At 52.5% G+C, this 27,393-nt stretch overlaps 7 protein-coding genes across 7 annotated transcripts; 1 reads left to right on the top strand and 6 right to left on the bottom strand.

Annotated features, from left to right (window-relative positions):
* Positions 1-627: 627 nt before the first annotated feature.
* LMH87_007479 (uncharacterized protein) lies at positions 628-3,010 on the bottom strand (the record flags this gene model as incomplete). Its single annotated transcript, XM_056192576.1, has 3 exons — positions 628-2,558; positions 2,615-2,782; positions 2,839-3,010. 3 exons carry the CDS (start codon positions 3,008-3,010, stop codon positions 628-630), a joined length of 2,271 nt encoding a protein of 756 aa, XP_056060784.1.
* Positions 3,011-3,919: 909 nt separating this feature from the next.
* On the bottom strand, positions 3,920-7,332 carry LMH87_007478 (uncharacterized protein; the record flags this gene model as incomplete). Its single annotated transcript, XM_056192575.1, has 7 exons — positions 3,920-3,968; positions 4,037-4,111; positions 4,170-4,177; positions 4,929-4,979; positions 5,029-6,018; positions 6,067-6,654; positions 6,706-7,332. The coding sequence occupies 7 exons, from the start codon at positions 7,330-7,332 to the stop codon at positions 3,920-3,922; spliced, it is 2,388 nt and encodes a 795-aa protein (XP_056060783.1).
* Positions 7,333-8,557: 1,225 nt separating this feature from the next.
* Positions 8,558-11,248, top strand: LMH87_007477 (uncharacterized protein; the record flags this gene model as incomplete). The annotated part of the gene is made up of 16 exons (XM_056192574.1): positions 8,558-8,573; positions 8,649-8,688; positions 8,766-8,769; positions 8,826-8,899; positions 8,975-9,002; positions 9,050-9,066; positions 9,116-9,129; positions 9,183-9,390; positions 9,437-9,626; positions 9,686-9,779; positions 9,826-9,867; positions 9,923-10,031; positions 10,076-10,577; positions 10,628-10,716; positions 10,773-10,986; positions 11,036-11,248. 16 exons carry the CDS (start codon positions 8,558-8,560, stop codon positions 11,246-11,248), a joined length of 1,854 nt encoding a protein of 617 aa, XP_056060782.1.
* A 519-nt stretch (positions 11,249-11,767) lies between these two features.
* On the bottom strand, positions 11,768-12,547 carry LMH87_007476 (uncharacterized protein; the record flags this gene model as incomplete). Its single annotated transcript, XM_056192572.1, has 2 exons — positions 11,768-11,960; positions 12,012-12,547. The coding sequence occupies 2 exons, from the start codon at positions 12,545-12,547 to the stop codon at positions 11,768-11,770; spliced, it is 729 nt and encodes a 242-aa protein (XP_056060781.1).
* A 118-nt stretch (positions 12,548-12,665) lies between these two features.
* On the bottom strand, positions 12,666-14,075 carry LMH87_007475 (uncharacterized protein; the record flags this gene model as incomplete). Its single annotated transcript, XM_056192573.1, has 3 exons — positions 12,666-12,707; positions 12,923-13,967; positions 14,050-14,075. 3 exons carry the CDS (start codon positions 14,073-14,075, stop codon positions 12,666-12,668), a joined length of 1,113 nt encoding a protein of 370 aa, XP_056060780.1.
* A 354-nt stretch (positions 14,076-14,429) lies between these two features.
* Positions 14,430-15,119, bottom strand: LMH87_007474 (uncharacterized protein; the record flags this gene model as incomplete). Its single annotated transcript, XM_056192571.1, has 3 exons — positions 14,430-14,471; positions 14,623-14,726; positions 14,984-15,119. 3 exons carry the CDS (start codon positions 15,117-15,119, stop codon positions 14,430-14,432), a joined length of 282 nt encoding a protein of 93 aa, XP_056060779.1.
* Positions 15,120-21,365: 6,246 nt separating this feature from the next.
* On the bottom strand, positions 21,366-24,691 carry LMH87_007473 (uncharacterized protein; the record flags this gene model as incomplete). The annotated part of the gene is made up of 6 exons (XM_056192570.1): positions 21,366-21,378; positions 21,443-21,491; positions 22,549-22,592; positions 22,816-22,985; positions 23,045-24,336; positions 24,391-24,691. The coding sequence occupies 6 exons, from the start codon at positions 24,689-24,691 to the stop codon at positions 21,366-21,368; spliced, it is 1,869 nt and encodes a 622-aa protein (XP_056060778.1).
* Positions 24,692-27,393: the final 2,702 nt, after the last annotated feature.

Genomic DNA, 27,393 nt, shown 5'->3' with positions numbered 1-27,393 from the left:
AGACGAAGATGGCTAGAATTTCGTGAGGATCATCAGTCTTTATACACTCAATGCCATTTGAGTTTTATATTTGCCTTTATGGTGGCGTGGGAAAGTTTTTGCACGCCAGCGCCGCGGCTACTACCTTGACGTTCACTTCTGACAACCTCACTATTGACGGGAGAGTGTGGGTGTTGTAGGTCTTCTGCCGAATTTGACCATCCCAGTGGATCTTCGTTGATGCTAAAAATAATAACACGAAGCAGCAGCCCGTCCTGGTCTTGACTGTATGATGTTCTTGGACTTTTGTAACCGTATAATGGGGTAAAGCATCACCGCCAAGTTTGCAACCGCAGAGTGTTTTGCAAGACGCAATAATGCGCAATACAGCTAGAGGGGAGAAGAAAAGAATCATGCAATTATTTAGGTTTTTTTTTTGAATTGGGAAGTGGTGACCACCACAGCTGCCTAGTGATGATTCGTAGGCAGTGGCGACAGATGGCGAGAAGGTTAGGAAAATTGACCACATGTGCCACACCGCCGCCACCAGACGCCACCAGGCTTTGCTGGGTAGTGTGGGGGGGGCATAAACACATGACAATGTTGAAGCGCAGACGAGAAAATAGATCATGATACTAATATCCTTCATCATATGCAATGGTCTGGATTGCCGGCTGGGTTCCCCCACCATGTCGGGAATGGATAAGACTGGCCGCTTGCACCAAATACTGCGAAGGACAGGATGAAAATGACAATTTGCGAGCCACCATCCAGCGCCGCGCCAATCAGATAGTTGTACTCGTTGTAAATACGTGGATATCGACGACGAAGCCACAGCTGCGAAAAGGCCCCCACCGCAAACGAAGACCACAGCCATGACGTGTTGCCAAAGTATGTGGTACCCATGTACTGCAGGATAAAGGTGGTGTTGATCGGCCACTTGCGGATTCGCGGATACGCCCTGCAGAGCGCCCAGTGCAGTACAGGAAACACGGCACCGATGAGCAGACCAAGAGGGACAATAAAGTAGCGCCCATGGCGGCCGTACATTTCCGTCGCCAGTGCCCAGGTGATGGCCTGCGCATTGAGACTCTGCATCGTGGAGCCGCTCCAGACGTTGGTGCCGATGGGATCGAGGAGGACCTCCCGCTGAGACGTGACGATGGACGTCATGACGGCGTAGTTGAGACCGGCACCGAGCAGCGTGCCGTAGATTTGCGTAAAGAACATTACGCGGTGCGGCACCTTGGTGTACTGCCCGACCTTGAGCCAGTTGGAGAGGTTGACGGCAAGAAGGATAACTTGATGCGACCAGCTGGCAAAGTAGAGATTGGCCAGGGGTCGGCCCGGGTGCACGGCGCCAGCGACCATTTTGGAGATTTGGTTGGTGCCAATGCCGGTACCGTACAGGCCATAGAGGATGCAGGAAAATGGCGCAATCACAGCACCGAGTAGCAGAGAGATAATGTAGCCCCAGACAGGGAGGGTAGTGTCGCCCTTGATGTTGACGACGAGGCCGGCAATAAAGGTTAGGGCAAAGAGCACGAGGTACCACCACATGGGTACCTCCTTGTACTTGAGCATCTTTTGATAGTGAATGTCGGGCTGTGTGCGAGCATTGGCTTGCTTCCAAGCCTGGATCATGCCTTTCCCGTAGAAGATAATGACGTGCGTGATGAGTGCTCCCATGGCAAGACTAGACGTTAGGTATCCCCAGGCGGTCGTAGATGTGAGCCGCGGCACGCCTACAGTCGCAAGTTTGTCGTAGTCAATGGTGCCGTGATCATTAAGGATCGATGTGATCTTGAACCGTGTGCCGTTGCTGGAGAAGAGTGACGTGGACATGAAAGGGAATGTCTGCGCGTCCCAGACATTCTTGTAGAACAGCACCGGCACGATCACGTACCAAATAGCATAGCCAATCCAGCTGTTGAGCTGCTGCTTCAGTGGCAGTGACAGGTAGGTGCTTTGAATGTACTGCCAATCGAGGCTGAAGTTGAGCAGCCCGAGCCCTTCGTTGGATGAGGCACCGCCAAAGATGCGACCAAACGTTGTGCGCGTGGATGTCGGTGCGCCTAGAGACGCCAGACAAAAGATAGAAATGCCTCCGAACCACGTCACCATGTACGCAGGAAATATTTCCCACACGGCGGCAATGCCGAGCGCCCAGCAGAATTTCTCGAGGCGAGCCTTGTTGGCGGCACGGTCAAAGTGCAAGTTCTGGAAGAGCACAACCTGCGGCAGTGTCGACCAGTACACCATCTCGGCCGGGTAGACAATCAGCGGGCGCAGCACGCCGGCGAGGACGAAGCCGCAGAGGGAAATGGAAAACGTCGCAAGGATGGCGGTGCTGGCGGTAACGGCCTTGTTGTAAAACAGTCGCTCGACGGCGTAGATTTCGACGCCAGACAGGCCATTGTTGCCAGAAGATGCAATGAGGGACGCGACGACGTGCTCCTTGATAGTAAATGCCTGACCCGAGTTGATGAAGCGCAGGGTACTGCGGATGGCCTTGTTGCTGAAGCGATCGGGGTTTGGCGTGCCGTATGCCCAGGCTTCGCCAAAGAGGAAGACAAGTACTGGATTGGGAAGGTCAGTAAGCAGCCGAGGAGTGAGTGTGTGGGGAGAAGCATACGCTGTAGGAAGACGGCCGAGACTTGCATCTGCGTTGGCTTGAAGACGTAGAGCATGGTGATGACGCTGGAGAGGGCAGTGAATATGGTACCCAAAAAGATGGAACGAAACGTCAACGCAGCGTCACCATCATCGCGGTCGGAAACTAGGTATTTGGAAACATCCTCGCCTGGGAACTCGTGTTAGTCGCCGATGTACATTGAGAACTGAGCTAGTCGTGCTTGCCGTTTCGAATGACGGGATGTCCTTTGACTCGCTCAGCCGTGTCGGTCGATGCTGCGTCGTCTTTGCTCGCTATCTCTGCACTCTCATTCGATTTTTCGTCCAGACTCGTCTGCAGCTTATCCGTAGGCTCAAGTTGGGTCGACACATCGACGGGCACCTTTCCGATCCCCATGGCTGCGAATGCTGCTAGAAGCAATCCAGCGGCGTCAGAGACTATGTTGAGAAAGTAACCGTCTGCACAAATCAACAAACCATCTTCGAACTGGCGGTCTTGCTTCCATTTTAAATACCCGTCGCGCCATTCGACCCCATCCTATCAGCTCCGCTGGCACACACAAAGTGCTGAGCGCGCGCCATGTAACCTTGCCACGGTGGTCGCCTTCCAAATCGCGACCACTTTGACAAAAGTGCACTAGCTGAGCCAATGAGCGCGGGCAAAGTAAGAACACCGTTGTCATACGAGTTCGTTCGTTATGGCGACACAAGCGACGGAAATACAGCGTGGGGGCGATAACCGGGTCTGGGCGATGTTGCCATCGCTGAGGCGAATGGCGATGCTATGCTCGGGTAGCACTTCCGAACCACGTTTCCTGTCTTCTCGGCGCCGAAGCACGCTTATTGTCGGAAATTTATTGTACAAAGTTCCTAATTATATCCTCAGCTGAGGCTTCCGGAGCTCAGAGTTCCTGAAACGGCGGTTAAACCAGTTGGCCAAGAAATGAACCCTGGATCTCCCCTATCCACTTTTGGTCCAATTGGTGTCGAAGTTAACATTGCGAGTAGTAATAAAGAAATGACATGATTGCAGAAAAGATTTGACGGCTTGATAATCACTCAAGAAAGCGATGATGTCGCAAAAAGGCCCCGTTTGTGTGGGGGGTTCTTTGGTCTCCGAGCAGCCTGACCTCAATCACAAGAACGCACTCAATCGACTTCAAAAGAGGATTATGATGAAGAACTTGTGATCATCAGCCTTCAAACGCGTATGTAAATTTTGTGCGAAGCTTTTTAACGGCTAATTCTGTACGTTCGCGCGCTTAAGTGCAGAACTTATCCAAAAACATTACATTTCGCAATTTAATCACCCCAAAAGTTTCAGCTGTTTTCTTGGTGTGCCTTTCGACCTTGCCCTTGGAGAACGTGAGTTCAATTCGGCGAGAGACGTTTGGGTATCGGGTAGCTCCGATCTCGGACTCGCCTTGTGTGTGCCTCGCTGAGACGCCGTTGACGAGACATATACAGGACCGTTGGTTTCCAGTATACTGTTACTTGACTAATTGCGCGCAAATCAGCACATCAGTTCGACCAGTAAGGAGTCCGCATTTACTCACTCTGGTTCCTACCAAAGTCCTCCTCATAAATGCCCTGCCGCGCGACGCATCAACCCACAGCATCACTGCCGTTTCGACAGAATCCAGCGTCATGAAAGACATTGCGAGTGCACAGCTTTTCGAAGTGAGTTCCTTTGAAGTTGCCCGTCGGCGAATGTCGATAGGCTTTGAGTTGAGATTGGACACGAGATAAAGGTTGCCTTTGTCATTTACCATTGCCAGCTCCCTCCCAGATGCAGAAAAAGCTGCACATTTGATCCGATTGCCCAACTTCCCATGTGTCGTGCTTGACAATGGTTTGATCTCCGTTCGATAGCCATCATTCTGTTGGATTAAGACTGGCGTTCCGGACTGAGTCCAAGTTGTGACACATAGAAGCCCCCCCTCGGCGCCTTGCTGCGATCGCATCACCGCCGATGATATTCCGTTATCCTCCGATTCGTGCATAGGGACAGGGTAACGGCAGCTGGTAAGCTCTTCAAAAATCTCAAATGGAAAGCGCCATAAGTAAATTTGTATCACGCCCTTGGCACTGCGTGTGCTTGCCAGGAGGCTGAGGCCGTCCTGCGAAAAAGAAAGAGAATCGACCGAGGGGCAAGTTTTGCAGGCACATTGAAGCGCCGAATGCAAATAATCTTCTCTGGGTTCCTCTGACGTTGTCGTTTTGAAGAATCGGACAAGGCAGTTTTCGAACCCGACGGCGACATAGTTCTCCTGTCGATCAATTGCAATACTTTTACACCACAAAGTTGATGGTACTCTGTATTCTGTCACTTTTGGCAAGGTCTGAGTGAGGTCCATTATGCGAAGCTATAATATATCAGCAACCTCAATATCGTGCAGCGACGCTAAATCTTACCGTCAGTTTTTGATCACGACTTCCAAGTACGTATGCAACATAGCGTCTTCCGACAGTTGCCAGGATACAGGTGCTCTCTGTTGGAATTGTTTGAACTTGACTGGGAGGTGTTGTGCCGAGGTCCCAGACATGGATCATAGACTGGCTCCAAAGAAGGCCATACGACGAACTTTGTGAGAGGGCGACATGTATGTTGGTCTTGGCTTTGTTAGGAGCTTTGAGTCCTGAGCCAAGCAGCCCCTTGATTGGGATCTCTTCCATCGGCTGCTCATCAATCCGGTCGGATGAGATGGAGCTAGACTCCCCAGAGACTGTAGGGAGTGGTCGCTTGGCTGATACGAATGGGATGGGGACTTTCCACCGCTGGCGCACCTTGTCATTGTCCAGTGGCAATCTAGGAGAGGCAGGGGAGTTGATTGATGGTTGCTCTGAAACGTTACGTCTTGCAGAGGAAACAGTGTCGATAGAGAAGCGTGACAATTCCGCCACTGATCTATTGTCTTGCTGCGAGTGGCTGCTGCCTGGGCCAATTTCAGGCGACATCTCTCGTCTAGTGGGGGGGTTCGCAGCAATCCAAGGTCTTATATGAGCCATAAGGGAGTTTTCCTTCCTAGAGATGGAATACGATGGCCCTAGAGAGTTGTTGCTCGATTGGTCCATGATGGAGGGTGCTGTGCCTCTGGTCACAGGTTTGCTTTGCGCGGGCATAATGTCGGAGTCCAGCGTTATTGGAACATCTACACCTAGAACGGTGGTAAACGTGCTATAGCCGAACAGATCGTGAGGTTCGGTGTCCGGGGAGCCAAACTGGAAACTGTTCGACATGTGGCGCTCAGCGTTGACGGAATCGGCATTGACTTGGAGTGGGCTCAGCAACTCCCAGGCCTTTCTTGCCAACGGCAGTTCGCGGGCGACAGTGGCTTCTCTATCGCACGTTATACATGTTGAATGCTCCGGTAGCCGTATTTCATGCAACGGAGTCGACTCCAGCTGTGGACTGTCAGCACATGTGATGAAATCTCTTCAGCTCGTACGTACACGAGTATTGATTCCGTTGGCCCTCAGCTGTGAACCCCCCACTGTATGGCTGCTCGGACAGTTAATTACGTATTGCGACGGACATTGAGACCCTGTGTAGTCTCCATCGGGGTCGTCCTGGATTTGTGTACTCCTTATGACCCTCGATATATTGAACGCAGCCTCTCTGTCGCTGGCGCGGTGGATAGCCTGTCGTTGAGCTAACTTTTCCGAGAGTTCGTCCAGAGCGTCGGCTATGTATTCGCCTTTTGCAGGCTCTTCGACGCTTAAATTTGCCAAGTCCGGCACGTCTGATAGAACCAAGCGGAAGTAGGTGTTGAATGATGCGACAACGTCGACCTTTGAGAATTGGCTAGGAATTTGTAAACTCTGAAGAGCTGAGAAGACGGCATCTCGAGACTCAAGTGTGCATTGCCGTAGCAGCATGTTGTATTTATCGGAGCTAGATGCATGTTGCAATGAGGCGCCGATTGTATACTGGGAGATGTCTCGTAGTGCGAGGAACTGCGATACCCAGCTGGGCGATGTCGTATCGGCTGGAACCAACTCCAGTATGTACGGTGGTAGCAGACAGCCAGCTAGTGGATACTAAACTTGTCAGTCGCAACATCTATTGTCAGATCGAGAGTTTATACGCACCAGCTCTTCAGTCAGATTTGGGGCACCGTGCTGCATTCGGAGCGGTAAGCACAACGAATGAGCATCCCCATGCAGGCGGCCAGTTACTTCCTTGCACATTGCGAGTAGGAATGACTTTGGGCCGGGGTAGGCGTCAAATATCTGCTCGAGTAACCGATGAATCCTGGCAAATCTGGCGCGGCGGTCCTTGGGGCGCTGGAGCGGTGGTGAACGTGGATGGAGTTGTAGGACGCGGAGGGCGCTGAGCAGAAACTCGGCAAGGTACTCGTCTCGCAGCGCATTGGCTTCCCATAGGCTATCTCGGCCTTCGACGATGGTCTGGAGAACCAATTCCACGGTGCGTGCAGCAACCTCCCAGCTAACCAGGAACCCGAGGAATGGGCCATGTTGCAATTGCCGGGACGGGATCGTAAGACGTTGGATGTAGAAGATGGCATCGAGCTGGACAAGCAGGTTGGTGATGACATTTTGGTACTGTGTCTTTTCCCCTCCTGCCAGGTAGAGCTTTTCGAGGGAGAACCGTCCAAGCAGTTCGAGGATGATGTCATCTACATCACTGCGAAGCGCAAGCTGCCTCCAGATGGTGGCCCGCCTCGTGAAGCAAGGCGACGGCGTAGAGGAAGCCATCGCTACAAAACAACGACACCTCCTGATGTCCCGATTTTACCATGGGAGAGATTACTTCATCAGATTTCACCCTCGACAGAACATTCTTGTTCTCGTCTAGGCGACCCCGAGTGACGATTTTGCCTAGGGTGGCGCAGGCTGAGGTAAACGGCTATCGGGCGAGCGCTGGGGCGGTGCCTGCAGCAGCGACCTGGGTGCTGGGGCGTCTGGGGGCGGGGGTTTTAGCGGGTTTGCTTTGAAATTCAGTGGGCTCAGTGGACTCGTTCAGCTCAGCTCAGTGGACGGCCCGCCTGGTAAGGTAGCAGGTAAGCTTTAAGGTAGTTAGGGCGAGCACCCAGTTCTGCTGTCAGCTTCAGCCTCGCAAACAAACCTGTGATGGTGACGACAGGAGGCAGCACCCGACTTCATCGGCAACGCAAGAAGAATCTATCCGCTCTGGTGTGGCCGAGATTGCCCTTACCCCTCTTCCCACTTCGCACACGCGGACAACTTCCTCGGTGGTGGTGCGGCGTCGTCTATGAGGGGCCCAGCTTCACCGAGCAAGCAAGACAGGCATGTGGCATACGGCAAGGCTCGTTGCTCTTTATCACGGTCCCTCAGCTTAACCGGTGCCCACTGCGAGCCAATCTTGGCACACTAATAAGGCCCCGGAGCAATGTGTTCGAAATGGCATCGTGCCACCGTACGGCCCAGGTCATTTCGGACGAGGCGGCGTCCAAGCCCTGCCATTGGCGGCTTTGTCTCCACGACCCGTGGTGGTGCTGATGCGTTGTGCTGCAGCCATGTTGAATAAGGAAGCTGGTCAGGGCTACATGCTGTACGACCAGTGCAACCACACTCTTACCGGCGGTCTATCGTGGGCTCTGAATGGCTGGCTGATAAATTAATTAAGCTAGCACCGATATGCTTGTCTCTGTGTCTCGCCCAGTCTTCTCAGCCACCATGCAAGGCCTTATTGTCAGCCGCACGCAAACAAAAATGCCCTTAATATTGGCACTTTTCAGCGGAAGGATCCCGGCTCGGTCAGGTGTGAAACCTCCACGTCTCCTGTTTCTTGGCTGGTTACGGTCACCTCTGACTAATTACCTAGCCCTAAATCGAATCCAGTAGCAATTTCATTCACATGCCCGACCACCTCGCCGCGAACCATTGCATTGTTCCATCGGGACGCCTTACCTGCTCCAAGCTGTGTGCCTCATTGTCTCAGCTCGCCGATCCTAGGGCCATGCCGGTACTTTCAAGTGCGCCCTCAACCTTACTGGCTCTGAGAAGTCGTCTGTGAAGCACAGGAATTCATCTTCTGCCCATACATATAGGCTTTAGCTTCTACAAACCGCACTGGTCCCTCCTATCTTGGTAAAAGCGGCCCAGAGTTGCCTGCCACGGTAGACCCTGTGCGTTCGGCTGCTGGCTGAGATTGAATTGCTCTGTAGGACGGTTCGTGCACAGCCCACACCATGCACTACGACGGTCAGGATGTTCACATCATCGAGTCTGGTCAAGATGTCGAGTTTGAAGACACGGCACCGCCGCGCGAAAAGATGAAGCGCTCTGGTGACAGCCTCTGGTACGGACCCCAACTATGGAATACAGCCGATACTGCATGTGGCGCAACTGACGCTAACCCCTTGTGATGTTGCAGGCGAGTTTTGAGCGAGAGGAACATTAATGTATGAGCACTTGACATGAGCTTAAGCTGTTTACTAATCACCTCTAGATGATTGCGTTCTCAGGGTAGGTCCCAACTTCAAACGTGCTTTTAAGATGCTAAGTGAATGACTAGCTCCATTGGCAATGGTACACTACATCACGATTTGCTTTTAGATGCACTAATTAACCTGTTCTCGTAGGTCTTTTCCTAGGAAGTGGCATATCCATAGCTAGCGCAGGCCCGGGCGGTGCCATCATGAGCTATCTCATTGTCGGCACAGTCATCGCGTCCATCATCTCCTGCCTGGGTGAGATGACGGCCCTGATGCCTGTCAATGCACCCATGATGGAGTTTCCGCGCCGGTTTCTGGACCGTGGAGTTGGTTTCGCTGTTGGTTGGGTATACTGGTACGTTTTACTCCAGCAAAGGTCTATCCACCGGCTCACCTGCCAGGTTTGCCTACGCGGTACTCGCGGCTAGCCAAGTTGTGGCCTTTGCAAATGCAGTGCGATTCAGCTATGACGACAGATATCTTGGCGGCAAAACGGTCATCCATTGGCACACTGGCGAGAATGTCGACAGCGCCGTTTGGATCAGCATCTGTCTCGTTGTCATAGTCATCATCAACTTGCTACCCGTTATCGTAAGCGTTGTGAAGTACATTGTGCGGCATAGACTGAGACCGAGCTAACTGATGAATAGATATACGGAGAACTGGAGTATATTTTCGGATGTATCAAGCTATCTCTGATTGTACTCTTGATTGTAACAATGCTGGTGTTTGACGTGATGAACCGTAAGTCCTTTCACTACAACTTGGTTCCGTCGCTAACTATTCGAAGCCCGAAAAGGAGCTTACTACACAAAGCCTCTGGGAACTAGATGTAAGTTTTAACAATTTTTTCGAGATTCTTTTTAACTTGAAGCTAAAATCTGTAGACTGGGATGAGCCGTATGGCTTTTTCAACAGCGTCTACTACGTGACAGATGACGATGGCAATGTGCAGCGAAAGATCACCGGCCCCGTCGGCTCACTTCTGGGCGTCTGGTAAGCACACCCGCACCGCCCAAAAGACGCTGCTCACTCTCCAGGACTACATTTATCAACGTCATGTTCTCCTACATTGGTATGGACATTGTCGCCGCCACTGCCGCCGAGAGCCGCGCCCTCGCCGACTCGGAGAGCATGAAGATGGCCGCCCGTAAGATCAACATTCGCATCCTCACCCTCTACGCCCTCGCCGTTACCACCGCTTCCTTCGTCGTACCTTCCGACCATGCCTTTATCAACGGCGCCGGCACGTCCGTCGGCGCACGCTCCATCTTTGTCATTGCCGCCGTCGAGGCTGGTCTGCCTGCCCTCGCCCAGTTCTTCAACGCCATGTTCGTCCTCTCGGCGTTTACGTGCGCCATCAACTCTCTCTACGTAGCGTCCCGCGTACTTCACACTCTGGCGCTCCGCGGGCAGACGGGCCCCGAGTTCATCACAAGACGACTGCGCGCGTGCCGTTCTGGCGTGCCGGTGCGCGCTGTGGTCGCAACGGCCATGCTGATGCTCATCGCATACATGGGCAGGTCCGGCTCTCCTGGTTCCGTGCGTATTTCAAACGAAAGACTTCGGTGCTTCCTTGCTAAACTGCGTAGCGCCTTGACGAATTGTCAAACAACTGCACCGTGTCTTGTCTAATCGTGTACGCCACCATCTGCGCGACATATATGCGCTTCTACTACACGCACGTCTCCCATTTACATTCATCGCAAATACAACCAGTACTAACAGCAAGTACAGACTAGAAGTCGCCAAGATGAGCGAAGACACATCCGCAGCGCAAGCAGCCAGCTACGACCGCGACAGCCCACTGTACCCGTACAAGTCACACGGCCAGTGGCTCAAGGCTTTCTACGGACTCGTTGGGAGTTGCATCCTCCTGCTATTCAACGGCGTACCCGCGTTTCTTGAGGAACCATTCAACGTGCGCAAGTTCGTCTCTGCATATGTCGGTGTATGTCAGCCACCAAAGGCCTCCCTGATCTCTGCTAATAAAGTAACAGATCCCCGTGTATATTTTACTTGTCGTTGGGTGGAAACTCCGCAAACATGGCCTCCGTCTCTCGCGGTGGGGGCCGGAACGCTCCAACGACTTGAGCAATACAGTGCAGGCGGCGAGCGAGAAGCGCCGCGGTCGGCTCGATATGCCGGACTGGGGTTTGACGTGGGCAAATTTGGAATCGTTTGGGCACTGGCTGTGGGTATGGATAAAATGATCTCCTACAGCATCTCGTGTTTTTATTTGAGCCAGCTTTGATTTTGTTTTTTCTTTGTCCTCGCCGACACATGACGTCTTCCTTGCTGCTTCCCGTTCTGGCCGGTTAGTGTTTTCGAAATTTAACCTGCTTGAAATCTCACTGCAGTTCATTATTCTGATGACGTTCTGTCCTGTGGTTTAGCTCTGCAGAATCTTGACCACTCCACTACATACTTTTGCTGCCACTTCAGCCGAAATGGCAGAGCTCTGGCGGCGGGCGCTCCAAGTGGCTCACGGCGGTCCTTTTGGGACTGAACCCATGTACAATTACAATTCGCGGCGTAAGACGTCGCAACGTCGCAACGTCGCAACTATCAGTCAGGCATAAAAGAAAACCATTTGGAATTAGCATATGCTATATTGTAGTCTTTGTTTCATATATATGTATAAGATATTGGCGTCTACGATCGATCATACATCCAGCCAAGCTGCCGATCGTGCCTTTGTGCACGAGCCAATATACATTACCAACATCATATTACCGAAAGGATCGAAATGCATTGTTTCCCACCGGCGATGCTATGCCAAGCGCATTTACGTGAAGCTCTTCGCGGGCACGGCTGCCTCCCAGCGTTGCTGTGTTAGCACAGAATGCGCAAATATAGACATTAGTCATAGTGCGTTTTGAGATGCCCACGCATTTGCCATGAAGCCACATTTCGCATGATTCACTTGAGCATGTTAGCATAAAGGGTCGAAAAAATCAGGCTCGGTGGTCTCACCATTGCACCATAAAAGCATTCTTGCTAGCGCCGCTTCGTTTGCAAACGCAGCGGACACCCTGGCTATCTGTACCGTAGCCAGACTCGGCAAGGCTTGACGGCGAAACGGTGTCGCTCCGAGAATTTCCAATATTGGTGAGCAGTCGTCCGGGCATGCTGGGCTGGCTCAGACGCTTCTGGCGACTTTCGACAAGTTTAGCAAGCTCGCTAGCAGCGTCTCCGCCCCGACGGCGCCGCTCATTATGAACCGTTTCGGCTTCGCTCTCGTCCCCGTTCCGTTGACTTTGTTCCCCGCCGGCAGAACTGCTGCTTCTATCACTTGTACTGCGTCTGGGGCGGTGGAATATGGATCCGACGGGTTTACGGGGGTCGGGGAGCGCAAAGGAGGCGCTAAAGGAGTTGGTCCGGGAAGGGATGACGATGGGGTCTTCGTCTTCACTTTCGCTCTCGGAAGAGGCGTCCCAGGTCGAGCGAGACGACAGGTCTCTACTGCTTTGACTTCTTGGCAAGCTTTGGCTCACGCCGTTCTCTCCCATTATGGCGGTTGTTGCGCTGGCATAGCCTCGAGAATCTATACAAAATCGCACAGAAGCACGTTGTCTGGCTGGTGATGATTCCCGAATCGCGGCTAGCGACGAAAGTCTGCGTTGGCTTTTAACAGGCGATACTCTTCCATTCGGTCTTGCCATTGGGCGGCTAGTGTCGTTAGAGCCGCCGGCAACCTCCGCCATGGATCGAGTAGCAGGAGCCAGTGTGGGCAAGGTGTTACTTCTAACCAACGATGCACGTCCACTGGGTTCTCCTGCGACTTGGTCTAGTCCAGCTCGAGAATGCTTGAATGGAGAGCTGGCTAAAGTGCGGTCCGGGCCCTTCTTTGCCCGTTGAGGCTTTTTGCTTCCTGTGTGGCGTACATCAGGTCTCGCGGTGGTCTTTCCCTTTGGGGCGACGGGAGCAGGCATGGGCTGCTCCATACCAGCAAGGCTGGACATGGCTCCAGTTTGGGCCATCATGAGGCTAGGGTCGATTATTTCGCCTGCATTCATCATTGTGAAAGGATCACCGAGCTGTTGAAACTGGTTCATTGCCATACTTCCACCCTGCTGGGGTTGGACGTTCTCCTGATTTGATGACGGCGGCACCATGTTGGGGTCCTGAAAAAGCTGAATATCGTTGTTCCAGTCGAATGAGCCAGTTTGCCGGTGGCCAGCACTAGACGAGGGAAACATGCCTTGGGCTGCCGCATTGAAATCAATATCCATACCCATGGAAGCTTGAGGATCCCAAAAGTTGGTGGAAGCACCGGCGGGCGCGGACAGAGGATAGGAGAACAAGTCGCCCGAACTGGCCATGAGTGCGGTTACATCGTGGGACTGAGACACCTCGGTAAAGTCTGGTTGGTGAAATGACTGTTCATACTGCATATTGAGCTTCGGGACGAGCTTCTGCTCTCCCTTGTGGGCGGTGGGTGGTGGAGAAATCAAGGCCTCTGGGTCTTTGGTAATGGTGCCTCGGCGAAGCTTTTTGGCAGACCTGGCCTTATTCAAAGAGGGGCTTGAGGCGGGAGTAGTTTCTCGTGCGAAGGTTCTAGAGTTGTTCAAGCTCGGGGAGGAAGCGAGTCGTTTCGAAGGGTCGACAGGTGGCAAATTCGGGTTCGGCGAAAAGTGGTTGGCATGGGTTGCAATTTCGAGGGCAAAGCCTTCGGCGGAGAGCAGTCGTTTGTGAGAGCTAGCGGGCGTAGGCGGAACAAAATCAGGAAACTGTGCGTGTGAGCCTCTGAGATTGCCAGGTGTGGCGTTGAAGACGGAATATTCCTCGGCGAAGCGAGGTGTCGAGCCACCCAAGTCGGTGAAGGAACCGTGCGGCTGCCGGGGTGTCTCGAAGACGGGACTGGCGAATGAGGCTGTGGTAGGAGTCTGTTGAGGAGTAGGCGGATGAGCGTTTGGATCTCCAAAGCTTCTAAAGGCAGGAAAATGGTTAGCCAATGGAAAGGAGGGTGGGAATGGCGATTGAAGGGACGTTGAAGTTGGAGAGTACTGACATTGAATCACGACGGACGTCGCTCATAGCAGCTCGAATGTAACGCTCGCTCGAGCAGTGATAGATGACATGCCAGATGTAACCAGACGGCGGCAAAAAAGGACAGTGAGGGGCAAGAGGATATAGAGACAGGCCGATATTTGTCTCGAGGCGGGAATGTTTCTTTGCTTCGAGGTTACTTTTTTTTCGGGCGGGTATGTAGTCTGGAGAGAGTATGTGGGGATAGGTGGTGTGTCACAGCAACGACTATGCGCAAAGGCCTAGGTCGATATTGGCAGAAAAGGTCGGCGTGAGGCGATTATGAGGATAAAAAAGAGAGGAATCGAAGAGTTGCTGTTTTGGAATGGAGAATTAAGCCAACGGAGTCTCCGAGGACTGTTATCAAGACCGCGAGGTCGAGTGATCTAGAGGAACAAGCAAACGCTGGCAAGGGTGGTCAGTAAAGTAAGCGGGCTGTAAAAGCGGGTGGCAGCCAAGGGAGGACGGAGTCGAGGAGCAACGACAAGCACATGCGATGGCTAGCTCGAAGAGAAACGAGGGCAGATGGAACAAGAGGTTAATAACTCTAGCTTACCAAACAGTGCAAGGCAGGGCAAAAGGAGGGCCTGGCGCAGGAACCGGGCCAGGGAGCAAGCGACAAGGGGACGGACGGGATGGTCAGGGTGGGCAAACCTAAATCTGGTATTGCAGTAAGGGGATTGGAGAGGAAAACGTGCGAGGGAAGCAAAAGACTATGCAATGCAAAAGGTTGACGACAATATGCACGAGAATGGCAAAGCAGACAGGATGGAGGAAGCAAAAGTCGAGGCGACAAGAAGTGGTTGTTGAGGGCTGGTGAGGGCTACCTACCTAGGTACCTTACCTAGGTACTGGCACGGTGCCTCTGTATGTACCTGCCTATGTGCAACCAACGTTGCGGTACCTGGGTGGCCGACCGAGATAGCCGCAGCTGTACGAGCGTCGGGCTGAGGGGAGGAGGATACCCGTGCCAAGGGCGGACAGCCAGGCAGATTCGAGGTATCGCAGCGACAGAGGGGCGACAGGCAGGGAGAGAGCACTAACAAGGGCCATGGCATCACTGTGAATTGTCATTTTGGGTACCTAACAGAAGTGTTGCAGTGCTCAGCATCGCTAGCCCCTCAAAAGGCAACCATTCGCCTGGGCCATGGATACCTATGCAGTATTGCGAGCCACAAGCTGCCGAAAGAACAAAGCTAATAGAACACTAGCTGTGGACGGCAGCTCGTGAATACTGCCATTTCAGCATCCTACTGGCTGGACGATGCTCGCTCGGGCTGGGGGCTCCTGATTAGCGGCAGCCGGCCCTGGCTAGCACTGCTGATTGCCATACAATCAGGCTGACGAGGGGCGCTACGCAGAGGTTGTGCCCACTGCCCGCAGGGCGACGCAAAAAGGACTGCTTCAGCTGGGCCACAGGAGGGCCAGTCAACGAGCGCTGCGCTGTAATTCTGGTGCAATCGGCATGCAGGAGGTGGTGATTATGTTGTTTGGAAGAGCGTGTCCTATCAGCTCTTGATCGGAAGACGTGCGCTGTTCCGAAGCTGCACAAAACCGCCGTGAGCCCTGCCACCAGCGCCACGGAAAGGCTGGTGTATGCCACTAAAATATCCGCCCAGCTATCCAAAATCCCATCCCACAACCATTCGTCACTGGACTTGTACACTCTGTTCTCACTAGTTATCCGTACGGATACTGGAGCACCGCTTACTACATCACCCGCCATCCGAATCTCCCACTGCCGTGCTTCCACAGCCTGTGCTTTTTCTCTTTTCTTCCTTCTTCCTTCTCCGTCAATCGAGCTTTTTTATCAGCATACATCCTCGTTTCGCTTATGCATGCGCTCTGCCCGATATTGGCCACCCGATTATTTATTTGTTTGCTCCTGTGTCCTAGCAGGCTATCAAACATCATCCTACTCAGTACGAATATCAACCATATACCTTCGACTAGCCATCTAGCTTCCACTCGGCGCGCCGTCACCTAAACCACTGTGGAGTCGTCAGGCAGCCACCCTCCTTCGCTCAACTTCGCACCGCACCGTAATCCGCGCCGAGCTGTGGCTGCCGAGAGCTGCCGTCGTTCCTCTAATAACGTAGTAATTACCTGACAGTCGCCAGTAACTTGCTCATCCCGTCACTGTTGGCCCTTGGGGGTTGCTGTGGCTCCATTTTTGAGTTTGCTCCTCGACCCCTCTCGAATCAAGGGAGACAACCTGCGCTGGGCAACGGCAAACGAGAATTGCGCCACAAAGCCACGAATTTGCCATTCTCGGGGCTTCCGTGCGATGAAGAGATAAATCAATGACTAGCTTGCTCGTTGAATATCGCCGTCCTTGCCGTACCTATCCGTCAGACTGATACCTACGGGATACGTGCCACTTGTTCGGTCGCCAGCGGACCACACCGCACCACAGCACCACACCAGCCATCACAGCTCTGCACGCTCGATGCAGGTACCAAGTAGTTACCGCTCAAGTGGATGACAAAAAAAGACGCCGCTCAAATGAATAGAAGCAGTGGCTTAACTCTTCTTCTATCTATTTGTTCCCCCCTGTGCCGCTCATCACGCTCATCTCGACTGCCATCATGCAACCTCCACTCGACTCTTGAGTCCCCGACAACTTACCCTCGTTCTCGGCCACGCGACTCGTAGCCCCGTCCGTCCGTCTCCGTCACCAACTCTACACAGCCTTTGCCCTCCTACCGTCAAAGGCAATCCCTTGACATGTCACATCATTAGGCTGGACCATGCCCGTGGCACTCTAATCAGCTGCTGCTACGAACTTCAATTGCAACATCTGCAATTCTTTGCAGAGTCTCAACAATGTGTTGCAAGACACCGTCGCACGCCATCACCCGCTAACCATGATTGTCTCCTGCAGAGAAATATGCGAGGTTTCTGCAAGCACTGTGCTGGGTAAACGTATGCAAGCCGGCACGCAGCCATTAAAGCGCCGTCTTTCGATGAGTAGACCACGGCAGAGTCCATTGCTGAACCCCATTCGAGACAATGTAATCTCTCATCGGACATGTCGCTCTCCATTGAATATTGGACCACAACACCACCCTCCACACTTGTTCTTCTTTTGAGTCAAATTGACAGCGGGGTAAACAAAAGAGGGAATTCCGATTGCCCGATAACTGTCCTGGTAATTGTTCGGCTTTATATCTGATCGCTTTGCCCCGACTTCTCCCCAGCCAGCGTTCCTCACCTACCAAAGCCGCCCAGTGAACCAGTCAGTCTGGCTCAGCTCCGTGTCCGCGCCAAGACAGGCTCCAGTAAACCCTGCAAATGCTACTGCCGCTCAAGGCTCTGCAAGACTCTGGGTTGGCGTCTCTCTGCGCGCCTGATTTGTCTCTTTCTTGGAGGGATGGGGTGGCGATGCGTCAAGTCTCAATTTGCAAGACGCTGAGTGCCACTACCCTGAAACCAACGGCACACGTACCGAAAGAATACAGTAAACTCATTCGTCTCTATTATTCGTTTCCTGCCCGATAACCGTATAGATCTAAACCGTCACCTGGCAGTAGCATTTGCTACAGCAGGCTTTTTACAATGTCTCGCTGGCAGCAGCACATTGGATCTATGAGTTGCGCAACTGCCAGCGCCCCACGACAGACACAGGCATTGGACGACAGATAACACTACGTCTCGGCCATCATTCCGTTCCAGTAGGCCAAGCTATCGTCTTCGCCACCCGCTGGATAGACATGTTTCCAGACGAAGCTGTACGGTCCTGGCTCCATCCTGCGGAAACACAAATGACGGTGACGTTCAACAGACCCCGATTCCGACGAGTAAATAGTTGGCTTGCAGAAGCCCCTCGCAGGTTCCGCTCGTACGAGAAGGAACGGCGCAGTGGCGTCAGCTACCCCAATGCAATTTTACTAGTAAAACCCACGATTCTCAGCAAACGTTGAAGTGCTGTCTACACCCAGCGCCCAACCGAGGCTAGCCTTGGCTACGTAGCTAGTCGCATCAGTCAATACCTGTGCTCGAGTAGAAGTGAAGAGGATCCGCCGCCCCGGGCATGCTTGTCCCAGTGTAGAAGTAGCAGCGGTTTGATTTCACGAAAAAGTCCCATGTCAGCCCGGGATCGGATTCTCACCAGACAGGGGTCCGACGTATCGGATTCACAGCTTGCAATCGACCTCTGTCAACTACTGGTAACCGTGGCCCGGGCGCCCGCACTTGCTCACAATGGAGCTCGTGAAAGACGGTGTTCCTTGCTTCGCTGAACATGCGAATGCTGATCCATAAGCTAGCGACTGTTCTGTTCGAATACTGGTGGTTCTGGAAAAGCCTGGTTTGGGGGATGGGGATTGTGGAAATTGCACCTCTCCACTCGATCGCGATCTGTCGCCTCTCCCTCGTCTGTTGTCCTGGCAGCCCAACCCCTACCCTGCAGTCCAATGGCCCCGTGGCTTTACTTGTATGAGCAAAACGGCATACAAGCACCAAAGAATGGAATATAAGGTTTCAGTGTAATCGGCTTCTGTTCTGGAGTAAGAATGCAATCACTTGAGTAGAGCCTTCCATGAAACTGCGTGGAGCAAGACGATTCAGTGACGCGAGGAGCTCAAATCTCTTGACCATTACATTGGTGTGTTGAGATCTGAAATTTGCAACTTTAGCGATTCCTTCTGTCCAACCTCCTTGATCGGCTTAACTAAAAGAGCCCTTCAAGTGCTTGTGGTATGCAGGGCGTGTGAGCTTCGAGCCTTCCATCTCTCGTGTGCCCGCATAGAAGGCTTGATTATCTCGGAATACACACGCTCTCGTGCGACCAATAAGAAGCATTGTAGTCGCGCAGCCAATAGTATCGGTCATTACTGCCATGGAAGCGGACTGGAGACATCTCAATGCCGTGTCTTCCCAGATGAGAGAATGCGAACCTAGAGCTAGTTAAAGCCTGGAAGGTGCAGCGTTTACTGTTCGAGAACATATTATTTCTTATAAAAGTCCTCTGCATCTCACTATCATTCTAAGTTGGTTCTATCGATTTATTGAGGCGCTTGATCAAAGGACCGAGGCTGGAAATGTGATCATCTTTATTGGGACAGATCTCGCGTATTAATATGTCGGTACCGGATTTTCCCTTCCACCTGAAAGTCATAACTGCTCCCCGAAACACGATGCTGCCCGACCACTACAGCAACGGCACCATGGCCACCGTCACCGAGGCCTGCACCTTTACCATTACGGAATACCCCTACACCGTCGCTAAGGCTGTAGATTCCCCGCCATCTCACACGTGAAGGATCTCCAGAATAGCTAATCGTCTCTAAGTTTCCTATCAACGATGACTACAACGGCAACAAAGGTAACAATGGCGGCAATGAGAATATATGGCTAATTACGATCTCGCAGTGTTGGGTGGGAACTTACGCCGTTGTTTTAGAATATTGTCAACGAGTACAAATCGCTAATGGGACTGGATTCAGCAAATGGCGATATGAACATAAATTGTCAAAGTTCACAGCGCAAGCCTTAGTAGACTGGCTCAAGGAACGGCAAATTGAATTCAGTATTTATAATCGCTTGGTCCAAGCACTTTGTTCAGCAAAATTCGTCTTCAACTTCATCCAGATCACCCTCAGGCAGTAGTGCAGTTGCAAGTCGTACCCTACACCTTTGAGCGACTTTTGAGGACTTCTGTGAGGCAGATGCTCGCCTCGACACTTCCGTAAGCCCAAACCAACATAGCAAATACTTTCACATGACATCTAATTCGAAGTCGTCCGATTTCCGTATTAGCGACCTTACGCTCTGTGTGGAAAAACATATACGACATGCGAACAGGTCTCGCCAGTGGCAATGCTTCATCTACACGTGGCGCCAGGTGCTAGCACGCCAAAGATGCCAGCCCAGCGCTTCTCAGCACGTTTCTACCATCCAATTCGAAACCGGCGCTTCAGCATGCTTTGTCTTTCCTTGCGCCCTATTCAACCGACAAAAACATCGCTTCGAAATGAGCCGGTCGTAACGATTCTTAAGTCCGCGCAGTGAACCAGGACGCTTGCCAACACAAAGGAGGTGATCATAGCCCTTTCTGAAAATAAGGTTTGGCTGTCTCGCAAAGCGCTTGTAAGCTCGACCCGGGGGGTGTGGAGGCCCGGCCCTGCAAGAGCATTGATAGCAAGCGCATTTGCGAGCCGTGTTTCAACATCTCGGCAGAATGTGGGAAAAGGCATGATCATAAAACAAGAGGCTGGAAAACGGCCGAGATATAGAGGCTAGGGTAAGAAGCGTGCAAGCGAGCAAAAGTTTAAACTTAACCTTGTTGGTCTACCTTGGGCCGTGGCTCCTGACTCGCACGGACAGGTAACGGGCCTCATTGTTGCCATTGTTCTTTTGCTGCGCAATTTAGAGCTTTTTCCTTCTCCGCGCGCTTCGAGCATGCCATCTTCGAGCAGGACTTTTGATTTCCATATCCTTTTGACACTGTGAAAGTCAAACGGGGGATGCGGGGCGTCATTATACTTGTTTCGCGCAGCCACACGGCCGCTGTCGTTCTTCTGCATTGTCTGCCAAGTCACATTTTTTAAAAATGGATTTATCAAATCGTGTCTTTTCATCGATGCGCAAGAGACAATCGGGATCAAGACAGTTCCGTCTCCGCTATTGCCGATCTCTTTTGCCAATGCAAAAGGGGGCTTCTCGGCGTCTCAGATGTGCAGCAATCAAAGTCGCAAGGCTGGCCGCGGCCCCCGCCCGCGCTGTCAACCTCAACATTATTCGGCGTGGCATCAAAGGATCGGCAACATCCGGTATCTTGTACGTTGAAAAGAAGAGATACGAGGGAGATGGCAATCTTGCATTGCAAGAAGAAGTGGGCATACAAGGCTGTCTTTAGAGAAAAAAGAGAGAGAGTTTCTTGGGCGTGCGGAATTAGGCATCCTGGATGCTTCTGTAACGTGGCTGTGGAGTCGGCTCACCAGCGTCGCACCATTAAGGAAGGAAGGCGTGGAGGGCTGATGCCTCAGCTTTCGTGTTTCTACCGTCGGTTACGGTAGACTGAAAGAAGCACGCCCTTCGGAAATTTCCGAATACTCATGAATAAGTATATTGACAGTGGTTATCATGCCTGCTTTCTCGGCATAGCAACTATCCATGATTCAGGCAAAAGCGGCCAACTCAGAAGAGCTGCTCATGCCATCCGGGGTCGAGCGAGTTTTCAAAGTCCGATCTCGCTTCCTCGGTCACGCAATCGTGACGGATGGATCCCAGATTGATAATGAAATAGAAAACATATCCACGTAGACTGACATATTGTGAAAATCTCGACTCGGCTCGCTAGTCAATATCCCTGAAGCATAGTTAGCCAGCTGCGTCATATACTGGCTTCAACACAACTGCGAGTGGGCACAGACAACGCGTGGAGATTAGAGACCAGTCCTCGTATCCGATTACCTGGCTCTGCTATGATTCACTGTGCATACACTGGCTCTTCAATTTCGATCTCGTTCTCCAATCTCGCTGCCCCAGATTGCTTCGTGTGTTTCTCGGGTCTTCTCTTCATGCCGCCAAACAGTACACAATCTAGCAAGCTAGGCAATGGATTATAACCATGGATGACTGCGACGAAGCCCACTATAGACATCTTTTCAGGCAGCCACAATAAACGCTCTGTTGCCTTTCGTCACCAGCCCATGCAGCTATGGCGTGCAGAGACTTACGTGGCGCCCTCTCTCTCCGACCCCAACGCTACCCTGCTTTTCTAGGGCCTCCGTCTGTTAACCCACACTGCGCATGAATCTTGGCCTCATTACTTACCCTATCAGGCTGAACAAGGCAAGTGCGCCTTGATCTTGTACCTGCTCGCTGTGTGCGACTAGGCATCAATGGGGCTTGACAAAAACCCACTCATACAACCCCAGCCCCCCGGTCCTTAATGTGAGGGGCCCAGTAGAGTTCCTGCGAATCAAATGCAAAATCCTCTTCTGATTCCCTTCTATTCCTCTTCTTATCGTGGCCCGCCTGACAATTCAGCCTGGATCGGGATTACCGTGAATCGCGGACGTCACGGCGGCACGCACTTGTCAATTCGCCGCTCCGTAAAAGGTGGACTTCTCCAGCGCAAGTGGCACACCTTTCTAGAAGCTTTCTTGTTCTGACCATGTTTATGGATGAAGTTTTATTTGCTATGCGAAGAGTATCTGATAGCAAAGACAAGAAAAGCCAAGATGCTAATACAAACTGATTCGTGATATGGTCGCTGCTGACCAATACATGTACATCATAAGAGGCGTAGTATCTAAGCCCGGTTTCCCATTTCCGTCGTAACCCAAGTCTATAAGTGACAAAAGAAATAGAGCCATGCAAACAGAAACAAGAAGAAAGAAGCGCAAAGAGAAAAAAAGCAACTAGAAAGTTTCCGTAATGTGAAAAAGCTTCGGCAAATGATTGTAGAGAAGAGAAGAGAGGGTGGGAAAAGAGGCAACCAATCAAACCAGTGGCATAAATCTGCGCCACACACCCAAAAGTTGTATCCATGTTGACCAGTCATGATTCAAGACGCACCTGCGCAACACGTAGCACGGCTTGCGTGCCCTATATCGCATTGCCATACATTGTGGTGGGACTCGATAGCAGCGTGCGGCCAACGCTGGATCTCAGAGACTGGGGCGGTGTCAATGGGCCAAGAGACTGGTGGTGGTGGTGGTGTGGGTGGTTCTGCTGTTGATGTGGATGCATGTAGTGCGGTATTGACGTGTTGATACCTCCGCCACTCATGGAAGCATACGATGCATTTGAGAGGCCGTGAGGTAGCGTTGGTGGCGGCGTGCCTGGGCGCTGCTGCTGATCGTGTATACCCGCGAGGCCAACCGACAGAGGAGGGCCAGGTATGCGTTGATTGTGCACCTGGTCTCTCCTTCGCTTGGGAGTGTCCTTAATTTTAGCGTGAGAGTGACACTGCAAAAATGATTGTTAGCCATTTCTTTCCCTGATCGGCTAGTTGTAAGAGTGCATACCTTGTACGCATGACGGAACCATGTTGTACCCTTCTTCTTGCTGCTCACCAACGCAATCCACTTGTTGCAGCTTCCGCATAGACCCTCCCAAACATCCGGATTTCCATCCATTCGTCTTTTGTCTAACGGCTCCTGGAATGGTGCACCCGTGGCGGCGCTGATGCCGTGCGTAAACGACTTGTCGTACCAGTAGGCCGAGTTCTTGAGGACCAGCCAGCGACCCGGCTTGCAGATGCCACACCAACCCTCGCGCTTGTTGCCGTGGCCGCGCACCCATTTTGGCGTGTACATGTCGCCGTCGAAGCGAAGCTCCTGCTCATAAGGAACCATGTCGGGGTCCGACGGGTTCATGTCCTCTGGGGGCGGGGGGGCTGGCTCTTCGTGGAGCGCCGGGTACAAGTCAGGCGGGGCTGAGAGGTCTGAGTAGTGACCATGAAAGGACTGCGACTCGATGTTGTTTTGCAATAACTTGAGTAGGCCGTGGGATGCCAGTGTCGGGGGTTGCGGCAGGCTGTGGTGGCTATTGTCGTGATGCATGGCGTGGGAAGTCGGCAGCGGATGACCCATGCGCGGCGGCATCATCATAGTACTGTTTCGGTAGCCACCCATGGGAATAGAAGGAACATATGATGGCTGCATAGGCATATTGCTTCCTGGCCCAGAAACCATGTTGTGTGACAGTCCTGGAGCCATGGACGACGAGACTGGGGCCTGCATGGAGTAGCGTTGCGAAGGCATGGTTGTTTCCGGCATGGATCCGTACCCAAAAGGTGAGTGACGACGGTTTTGAGCGACATTATGTGAGCCAGTAGACCATCGAGCTGCGTTGCGGAGACCGTCTGTGCTGTATGGTGCAGAGCGCATACTGGGGCGAGGAGAAGGCGAGGCGCGGCCGCGGCTCTGAGCTCGTACCTGGTCCGGTCTATTTTGGGGCGTTAGACGAGGCGAAGCGACGGGCGATAGATGTGCCGAGGACATGAGAGATGTTCTGTTGGACAGAGTTCCGTATTCGGAAAAAGTAGGCGCTTCGGAGAGTGTAGTCGAGACGTCATCGCTGCTGCCAGTGGTCGGTAGGTCGGAGAAGCCGCCCGGTGCCGATACACCAGTGGGAATATCCGAGCGACCGTTTTCTGACAGATCAGAGTAGGAATGCTCAGCCTCATGCCGGGGTTGCGAGAATCGTAGGTCAATGATGGGAATGCTTTCGTCGGTAGTGTAAGCCTGGCCTATGGGGGCGTCAGGGTCAAACGGATAAAATTCGAACTGGTCGTAGGACTTTTGACCCCAGCTCCCTAGAGTTGTATTAGACGCTGAGTATGAATGCCTCCAAGGATATTCAGTCCTACCATCTTTCACTAGTGATTGCGGTAATTGCCCGGGATAGAGATGGCCAGATTTGCCAGCCAAGGTTGATCTGGGGGTGACGGAGTGATCCCAGCCGGTTGCGGCAGGGTAGTTCTGGTCCCCAGAGCAGCAAGAAACTTGTGATGCAATACCGGAAGAGTTTTCCTGCAGGTTCAGGTCGGGTTGTGGCATCCAGGCATTCATAGGTGGCTGGAGATCCGCCGAGGTAGAAATGTTGGAGTGTTGGGCATCCAGAGCGCCAGGCGGTGTCGCTGGCGCCACATGCTCAGCTGTCCGCTCCATTGACGACGATATCGCGTACATGAATTAATCAGGGCAGAGTGGCCGGGATAAAATGTCGAGATACCTTGGTGCGAGAACAGTTGAGTAGAAGACGCCGAGAGCGTGAGATATCGCGGCAAAGCCCGATAAGAATGTGCCTTCAACACCAGCAGACTCTCGACTACTTGTAGACGAGGACTTCGTTTTTGGAGATTGAATGATGCTCTTCGGCAAGCTGCAGTAGTTCGTACAACACGATGCTGTGTGACTGTAATGAAGCACAACACGCGGCAACTGTTGTATGGAAGAAAATGAAAGGAAGTGCCGAGACCGAAATGCAACAGCAAGAGGAACCAAGCAGGTAATATAACAAATAGAGCTATTGTTTTCGAAACAATAAAGTTGAGTGTGTGTGTGAGTAATGGAACAACTGGGTAGAGAGCCAGCTCTGGGGGAACGGGGTATTATTAAGTCTTTGGTACGGGTAATGAGAGGCCGAAAAAGAGGAACAACGACCTGAAAAGAAAGTAATAAAAGTAAAAATGGCTGAAGGAGTGTATATGTGTGTGTGTGGGAAAGAGGAAGAAAGAGCACGGCCACCCGAGTGCAAGGCAGAAAAAGACGATGGGCCAGGCACTGAGGGTATGGCTAGCAGGGAAGCGGTAGATCCGGGACACGCAGATGGCATGATGAGTGACGGCTAAGAGGAAGCCTGGCACCCCCATCGGCACCGCGAGAGCTGCAACAAGGACCACGTCGAGCAAGGCCAAGATGGCCAGCTCAAAAGAGAGTTCAAGGGGTATACCAGCACCATACGGCGTGCATATTTTCGGGGCCAGTTGCTGCGCGTGCGACAGCGCCCCCTCTCCCCCCCCTCCTCTGTCCACGCCCCGAGAACAAAGGGCCCCCACGATCACAATACAGGAATAGGGCATCTACGGCGGGCCTTGTACTTTTGGTGCGGACTAGCATCTGGCGTGTTGCTTTGGTTTAGCTGGGACGGGTACGTGAGTTGGAGGAGTCAGGACCCATGGCAGTCAGGGCGTGTGTCCTGCGTGGGAAAGGGTGTGCGTGTAAGTGGGTTGTTGTGAATAGGACCGGCGAGAGCGTTGAGGGCAAGTTCCGAATTGGGCCAAGACTAGTTGGAGTTGAGGGGACTTGTAAAAATCAGGCCGAGTAACTAGCGGAAATCAAGGAAAACCCAATCCGACATCTCAGACGTGATTGTATTTGGAAACACGAGGGCTGGTGCTGGTGGTGCCGCGGCTCGGCAGGACAGGCTTTCGCGGGGATGCACTAAAGTTAATGAGTTGACAGCCAACTACGTAGGGCGGTTATTGGGTAAAATGCTTGGTAATAAGTTAGCGGACGGGCCATGACCGAACGGCGTTGACAGGTTACGAGTAGCTTAACTAATAATACAAAGCCAACGCAAGCCCAATTTGCGCCATGTACGGCTGAAGCCTAACCACGTATTCCTTTGCCAAAAAAAAAAATTGGGCCAATTGTCCTATTTCCTAGTTCAAATACATAAAGGTGCCGTTATTTTTTTCGGTACCGATGAGCCCAGAGTTCCAAGGAGTTGTCGGGGGGCGTGTTGCCCAAGTTTCAAGTGAAAGAAAAAAGCGGGCTGTGGCTCACCAGTGGACAACGGCCAGTAGGATGAGGGCCGCGAAAATTAAAATACAAAAATGGCAAGGACGAATCAGGACCCGTTGTTGGGCTTTTGCCGAGACGTGTGCGCCAGACCAGGTAGGGAAGAGCTCAGGCAGGGCTGGGCAGCGAGTCAAAGTCTGTGGGTTGCCGCGGACAGCCGGGACACTTGTACATACGGGCTGAGGGTCGGCGTGCTTAATTGCAGGCTTTTCATGTCTTCCTTTTTTCTCTTTATCAGTAGATACTGCTGATAATGCAGATGCTAAGTGGACTTTGTCATGGGTTGGAAACTTGTTGGCTCATGAGAGCTTTTCACCACGGCTTTGAGTATGGGGAGCAGCTCGTTTCAGCAGCAGGCGAGACCGAGAGGCTCGGTTTTATTATGGAACAAGGCTATAATGTTGGTCGAGTTATTGTTCCGGCGCCGTGTGGGTGAAGAGAACGATGGGCTTTTCAATATCTATTCATTATTAGCGAGGACTACGGAGCAACTACTGGTAGAGCTCTGGCTGCTTAACAACCATTTTTCGGCACACGGACTGATTACAACGACGCTCGTGCAGTATAGCTAACCGATAGCGACGAGTACTTTTGTCGCTTACACATTTGTACGGATTAATAAGACTCGTAATGGGCTGGGATCGCACTGATGTATCAGCAACTCGTCTACAGTGAGTGGGTGGCAGGTACCTGGGTAGGACGGGCTCCGGACGGACAGACAGCCCGCTAGTTAGCGGTGCCATCTGCCACGGCCAGCCCGGGGCCCCGTGCGGCCCCCCGCCTCAGCGGTGTTGATGGCAAGTTGGCGGTAGCGTCTTAGCGAAAGTCCGCTGTAAGTTACCATCTGACCGCCGTGGGTCTTGTTAGGGACCAGCACAGCGACTGAATTACAGTGCACCGGCCAAGTCAATTGGACACAGCATCACCAAGTGCTGGCTCTGGCGTTTGTACAGATTACCTCGAGGCCGTTTGTCACCTGGCAGGTGTCAATATCAATTGCTGCCAGCTGGCAGCCCAAAACCATTGTCAAACCGGCCACCTCTCTCGCCCGTCTCGCCTCACCCTCG

This window comes from Akanthomyces muscarius, chromosome 1 (genome assembly GCF_028009165.1).
Source record: "Akanthomyces muscarius strain Ve6 chromosome 1, whole genome shotgun sequence".
Classification (NCBI taxonomy): Eukaryota; Fungi; Ascomycota; class Sordariomycetes; order Hypocreales; family Cordycipitaceae; genus Akanthomyces; species Akanthomyces muscarius.
The sequence above is the reverse complement of the archived record's forward strand: the minus strand, read 5'-3'. Positions and strand labels throughout refer to the sequence as shown.